Raw genomic sequence first — 7,010 nt, 5'->3', positions numbered from 1 at the left:
TTGTTATTATTATTTAATGGGCTTGTAGATGCCAAGGCAAGCTAACTTGCCAGGCTAGGCTGCAGGCCTTTGAAGGTGCCCATATCTAGATTGCTTCCAAAAATTATCCAAGCGCAGCTTGAAGGTTGCAACTGTTGGTGCTGAAATGATAAAGTCAGGTAAGGAGTTCCATAGATTTGTTGATCTACATCTTGTTTTAGCTATTCGTGATCGATCATTGTCTACTTTGTTAAACTCACTTTCTCCATTATTTTTACGTGATTTTGGATTTAGGATTTGGTTTCTAAAATATTTGTGTATTTCTGATTGGATTTCTCACATAGTGTACAAGAGTCCCAAGGCATTGGCTACCCCTCGCTTTTTACCAAAAGTCAGTTCATCTCTAGTTGACAAAGGTAGTCTGACCATCTAATTATGATATTAGAATCTAAATTAAATTCTTGATCACAGATACACATTTCCCTTCTTGCTATATGTGGTGGACCACAAAATTAACTAATGTAAACAACCCTTACCATACCTTGTAGTGTTTTATTTTATGTGAATATGTAGTGTAGTGTAGTGTAGTGTAGTGTAGTGTAGTGTAGTGTAGTGTGTGTGTGGGTGTGTGTGCGTGTGTGTGTGTGTGTGTGTGTGTGTGAGTCAACGTTGAAACCGGGTCACTACTGCTGACCCGGATGACCCACTGACCCGGATGTGACCCGGATTAATTAAAGCCGAGACGTGTTTCGGCTAGTCTCGGGTGAGCGAACGAGTCTGCATTTTGAGCGTTCGATTCTGGTTGAGTAAATATTGCAACTTCAGCCTAGCTGTAGGTTGAAGACCAAAAAAAAAAAAAAGTCTTTACCTACTGACAATAGCTACCCCTCACCATAGATACCCTCAGTTTCGTGCTACATACTGCACTTACTAACAAATAGGCGAGGCTGAGCATATGTTGGTATTGCAATAAGTGGGCGTGGCTCACGAAAGATCTACGCGATAGCGTTTATAAGTTCCACATCGTCAAATGAACAATTTCGTTTCTCACGTGATCCAATCCAAGTCAGACCCGGATAAATTGTAAACCGGGTCAGACCCGGATGACCCGGAGAAAATGTGACCCGTATGACCCGACCCGGTCTCAACGCTGGTGTGAGTGAGTGTGTGTGTATGTGTGTGTGCGCGTGCGTGCGTGATAAAGATTTTTTTAAATTCACCAATTAAAATGCGACCGTTTTTTCCACAGGTTTACATTCTGGAGATCTGCAAACAGCTAACTTGAAAGTTTTATATTGACCATTTTTTTAAAAATTAATATTTATTTGATTACATTTACAAAGTTGGATCATGTGATCAAAATAGTTTAACGTGTTATTAGCATGATGTACAATGGCTATTGACCATTGAAAAGTTGATGAATTAAACATTCACGAAAGGAATGCTTCTCCATTGCAACTCACCCACGCAATATAGCGCGCGCTTCACTAATAATTAGTGCTCAGCCGGGGTATGCGACTATTGGATTGAGATGGTGATTTTTATAAAATTATTTGTATCATGTATAACGTTCGTAACGAACGGTATAACTAGCTGAAGTATTCAAGCAAGGAGTGATCTAGCCTTGTATCACTGGGATTCGTTAAAAAGTTCGCGCCTGGATTGTTGGAGTGAGCCAATATTTTCATTGCCAATGGTTTTATGTGTAATGTTAAACCCCCTACTTTGTACCATGAAAAAGGCCGTATTAAGCTGTTGCGTTTTACGTGAAAGTAGATGTCATCTTGGCCATTCCTGCTAGAACCGGGAAAAGGTTTAAAAGTTATCTGACGCTCCATGACAGAGCCTTGAAAACCTGCTTCCAGTGTAGACGCGTGTATCTTGTAAACGAAAAAAATATTTTTAAAGTCGCTTAATTGTTTGATATGAAAAGATGCATCAATCTATTACCTTTCAGACCACTTCCAATACTTGTAGCTGCTTGTTGAGTTTCTTGCGAGGGGTCCTCAACGCAACCTGAATCTCGTACACCTTGAGCCTGAATCTTTGTGAATCATCGAATCTTATTACGAGATTTCCGGAGATTTTCGAGAATTCCCCGGATATTGATCACGTGATCTACGAAAAATTCGCGATCAGCTGGAGGTATTATCTCGTGTCGTTCGAGGTGTCGTTGCACTGACTTGGCTAACGCAAGAGCTCACCTTTGTCTGTTGCTAACACTGGTAGCTGGCAATAGCTCTGGTGTTGACTGTGTTGTACAATAGTTGGTTATTCGATCAGTGCTAGCTCGATGTCTGAAGCTGCAGTGGATTTAGCTCAGGACTTGGACAGATGCGAGGGCAGCTCGGAGCGAGGTGTGGAAGGCAGACTAAAATTGATGACAGGTACATAGAAAACAAACCACTTCGCGTATGGACACGTATGGAGGACAAAACTTTGCTGTCACGGTTAAATCGTGTTAAATCCACGTTTCATCAAGAAGTTTTGTCAAGCTAGGTTAAAAGCCTAATCCTTGAATAAAATCAACAGGCTTAATAGACGATGGAAGCATACATCTGAAATTGTCAGACAAGTGTTGGTAGAGAGGGCCAATTGGTTTAGCAGAAAAATGTGGATGTTTGTCAATGATATTTTGCATCTTCTGACTGATTTTGATAGAACGTTGATGGGTGTAAGAATCTCCTACCAATTCATTATCACCTTTAAAGTCATCATCTATAATACCATTTTCAACTCTTATTCCATCATCTCTATTGCCATCTTCATCTTTAAAGTCTGCAAAGGTAAAACATAAAATTGACTCTAGTATATTTTAAATCAATATCATGACAGCAGTCATGTAATAATTATAGTTTACACATACCATTGGATGATTCACAAGTGGCACTTGAATCCTTCTCCAAACAAATAGATGTAAGATCTATGATGTACATGCATAAAATTAAAGTTATTTAGTGGTGCTGTTGCAAATTGTATAAATACCTTGATTGGTGCATTGCTTTCCTCCATGGCATCTTGTGCTGCACTTTATTCTTGACTTGAAGCATTTATACCTGTTGGTGCTGCAGCCAGATTTACATTTGCAAACTGAGACATCATTTTCTCTACAATTGAATTTTTTTCTGCCTCTCTTAATGTTATTGTGTGATCTTCTGAGTCTTCATCTGTTTGAGCTACTATGGTATCATACTTCTCAAGTTCATCAGATCAAAATTGTCGGCTTAACACTCCATGCTCTGTTTTCACTTTGTAAAAATCTCCTGATGTTTTAATGATTACTCCTGGGATTCTTGACATGTCACATGGACCCCTGTCTTGTGATGGCACTCTGTCTGTGACTGATTCTCCTTTTTCAAACTGTACACATTTCACTTTTTTTGAAGCATTGTACTTAGATGCCATCTTCTCTGCTGCATCCAATAAACGTTTCTGAGTCTTGTGACGAATGTTTTCATGACGAGTAACTGCTATAATGTTATAATCATGAACCTTTGTGCTCTGCTGTATAATTTGTTTAGGTGTACAATAGTTACCTGGGGTGATGGAGCTATTATCACCAGCAGAAATTAAGCCACCCTCATCTGCAATGGTGCTGGTAGCTGTCCAATGTTGTTATATAATAATACACATACACAATGCAAATTACATTGCATAACGTTTTAACATAGCATTACATACCTGCCTTGATTGTCTCAGGATCAACAGCTGTCACAGTTTTTGGATCCTCAGATGCATCAATGTCTGAATCATTACCATTTATTGCTTTGTCCCCAAAGTCATCTTCTTCACTGGCACTGTTTTGACCATCACTGTCCTCCTCTGCTAAAATAATACCCGAAACTGGCTCTGAAGATGGGTCTATCCCAAAAACCACATTGTAAGGATTAGTCTTCAGGGTAGCATGATTCTGAGTATTCATTGTAACTACATAAGATTAGACATGTCCATTATAAAGCCATATATCATGTATAGACAACCTATTCTGATGATGCTAAGTAATATCATGTGAACACTTACATTGAATCCTTGGAATCAATTTAACCCACTCCTTAGTCTTGAGTTGACACATTAAAGACTGCAACATGTGCTTCATTGTTCCATTAGCTTGTTCTACACATCCATTGGATTGTGGGTGCCTCGGCCTTCCTCTAATCACAATTGCTTGTTGAGACCACTGCTTAACCATCTGATAGAATGTCTAAAAACACAAAAATATAACCACCATATAGTACTAGTTATGATGAACCTACACTGTACCTCATTGTCAAACTCCCTTCCATTATCAGATTGCAAAATCTTGGGAACGCCAAGATAAGCAAATACAAAACGCTCTATACAGTCAATAGTCTCTTGAGCACACTTTCTTCTTTGAGCCCATAATATAGAGAATTTACTGAAATGGTCCTTGTAGTGACCAATCCAATTGTATGCTCCATCAGAACAACTTCTCATGTCAACCAAGTCAACCTAATTGTAACAATTTTAAGACAGTTAAGCACTACAGCTATACTTACCTGTCCTCTAAGATGAAAACATTTGGTGATAATAGGTTTGAGTGGTGCTTTTGTTAGCTGTGGCTTTTTACATGCACAGGTTGGACATAATTTACAGTACTCCCTCACACACGATCTTGGAATACCATCATAATTTCTAGACACCTAATATGAAGACAGAATGCTGAGTCGTATGTATGTATGTATGTAGTATTGTCTACATACAACATAAAATAGATACATATATAGCTGTTGTGAAATCACAGTGAAATCAAAAAGCAACTAAATATTCATGGGAAATAATACTCACCACTTCAAAGGTTTTTTGAACACCTGAATGACCACTTCCTTTTTCATGTACTGACTGAATAACATCAAACATCTCATCACAATGTACCACCCTTCTAAAGCCCCCAAATAGTGAGTTGATATTGGCCTTAATGGTAAAGAATGTGGCATGTATAATATTATTAATATTGCCATCAATATTGTAAATTTAACTGTCCAGGTCTATAGCAACAGTAGACAGCTATATTATACCTTCTCAGGTTTGCTAACAGGTGTAACAAGCAACTGTGTCAATTCATATGATCCATAATCCTTTAGCTGGAACCTTTTCTCTTTTACATATTGTCGAAATCTAGCAGATGCAATATCATCTGCTTCTGTGTAAAATAATTGGAAGTGACAAATCAGAATCATTAATAGTATATGATATGTGTGCATGTATTAATCAGTAAAGGGTATGCAAGCATAATAGGATGATGCTTTTAAAAACACTAGAAAAGACTGAATGTTCTAATAATAAACTTCAGGTCATTGGCACAAAAAGGCTAAAAAGCTAGTAGTACTTTATAATTTTATGTACTATACTTGCACGAATCTCTAAGTGTGAAGTGATATAGCCCCCTCCCTTCTCTATATATGGTTACAGTAGCTGCGTAGTACATATAGGCTAGTAGCTCTTGTGTATGACCTTGTACATACTGAGGTACATAGCTACACACGAAACTACACAGCTATTCCAAGGCGGAACAGAGTACAAAGAGGTATAGCTTAACATGGTTGTACCTTGCAACAGATATCGTTTGATCAGGTCAAACTTTTCTTTACTTAATAGCGTTGATGGCTTGGCTCCAACTTCCAAAAGAAACGCTTGGAATCTTTCCTTAGCATGCTCCATAAGCACAAACTTCTATGATTGCAGCCAGTAATCTTTGCCGCTTGTTAATACTTTCACGTGTAGAATACAGAGCTTTGTGAGAGATTTTCAAGATCACGTGAAATTTACCGCATGCGCATCTGAGAGATTTTGAGGATCTGAGAGATTTTAAGACCGGATCCCGTTAACATTACTACAGACTTGAAAGATTTACCGCAAGTACACAGAGACTACAGAGCATTTTGATCTCAGAAAGGTAGCTACCACATGCATGAGAGATTTTTAGTAGCGATCACATGATTAACATATTTTGTTTGTCTTTGTATTGGTTACTTTGTTTGTCTTTGGAACTCAGCAGCGCCACCTTCAGCCTAACCTACACTGTTAAAACAGGGGAGTAACAGTAACTATGGGGAGTAAAATATTTTACTCTGAAAGGGGAGTTCGGATTACTAGGAGAGTAACAGTAACCCACTAAGGGTAAACAGAACTCCAAGTAAGTGAAGGCACCAAACTGAAGAGTTCCCATTACCATCTAGCCAGTAGCTAAGGTGAACTCAGTGAGCCAGTATAGCTAGCTACTGACTCGGAGGCCACATAGCTGAATGAACCACATGCAGGTTATAGTTGTTTCACTATGATATTTTCTCCATTAACTAGCCAGTTTAATTCTAGCCACTCAATGTAAAAAGGAAAATAATTATTTAGGCTTCCTTTTCAATGGCAGCCATTTACTCATTATTATTATTATTATTATTATTATTATTATTATTTGTTAATTGGTACAAGGAAGACAAAGTCTTATAAAAACCAATCTCAATACATCTAAATAAAATCAAACCGGCGGTCATATAAAAATACATCTACTTTAGTCTTAAAGATCAGTACATTAGGTGCAGATACAATTTCGTGGGGTAAGGTGTTCCAATCATTGACGATTCTCTGTGAAAAACTATGACCTCTAATAGCAGTGTTAAAGCGATTTTTGTAAAGTTTGAGTCCATTTGATCGGGTGGGGTTGGTATTAACAGTAAAAAAATAGTCTTTGTCCACAGATACTAAATTGTTCAGGATTTTGTAAGTCATAATCAGATCCATTCTGGTTCGACGGTAAAGTAAGCTGGGTAGATTAAGTTCTTGGAGTCTTTCAGAGTATGTCAAATTATAGAAGGAGGGTATAAGTTTTGTGGCTCTTCTTTGAACTGCTTCTAATTTACGAATGTTTTTCATATATAAGATGAGGGTTCCAGACTGTTGACGCATAGTCCAAAATTGGGCGAACAAGAGTAACGTATAATAATCTTATTGTGTTGGCATCCCTGGAGGCAAAGGTACGTTTAATAATTCCCAATACCCTGTTAGCTTTCATTACA

The 7,010-nt window shown here is 38.0% G+C and overlaps 1 protein-coding gene across 1 annotated transcript; it reads right to left on the bottom strand.

Moving 5' to 3' along the window:
* Positions 1-2,530: 2,530 nt before the first annotated feature.
* Positions 2,531-5,229, bottom strand: LOC136247387 (KRAB-A domain-containing protein 2-like). The gene is made up of 10 exons (XM_066039071.1): positions 5,016-5,229; positions 4,786-4,911; positions 4,497-4,640; positions 4,240-4,449; positions 4,000-4,180; positions 3,661-3,906; positions 3,516-3,581; positions 2,965-3,449; positions 2,846-2,902; positions 2,531-2,757 (listed from the first exon to the last, which is right to left on the bottom strand). Exons 1-8 carry the CDS (start codon positions 5,199-5,201, stop codon positions 3,190-3,192), a joined length of 1,419 nt encoding a protein of 472 aa, XP_065895143.1. The 5' UTR covers positions 5,202-5,229; the 3' UTR covers positions 2,531-2,757; positions 2,846-2,902; positions 2,965-3,189.
* Positions 5,230-7,010: the final 1,781 nt, after the last annotated feature.

This window comes from Dysidea avara, chromosome 1 (assembly GCF_963678975.1).
Source record: "Dysidea avara chromosome 1, odDysAvar1.4, whole genome shotgun sequence".
NCBI lineage: Eukaryota > Metazoa > Porifera > Demospongiae > Dictyoceratida > Dysideidae > Dysidea > Dysidea avara.
This window is presented reverse-complemented; position numbering and strand designations above follow the sequence as displayed.

Excerpts from the sequence above, each read along its gene's own strand:
- LOC136247387 (XM_066039071.1), bottom strand. The coding sequence starts at position 5,201 with ATGCACACATATCATATACTATTAATGATTCTGATTTGTCACTTCCAA. Across the intron at positions 4,450-4,496 it reads GTTTTCATCTTAGAGGACAG|GTTGACTTGGTTGACATGAG; the intron begins GTAAGTATAGCT and ends TGTTACAATTAG. Across the intron at positions 3,582-3,660 it reads TCCTGAGACAATCAAGGCAG|CTACCAGCACCATTGCAGAT; the intron begins GTATGTAATGCT and ends AACATTGGACAG.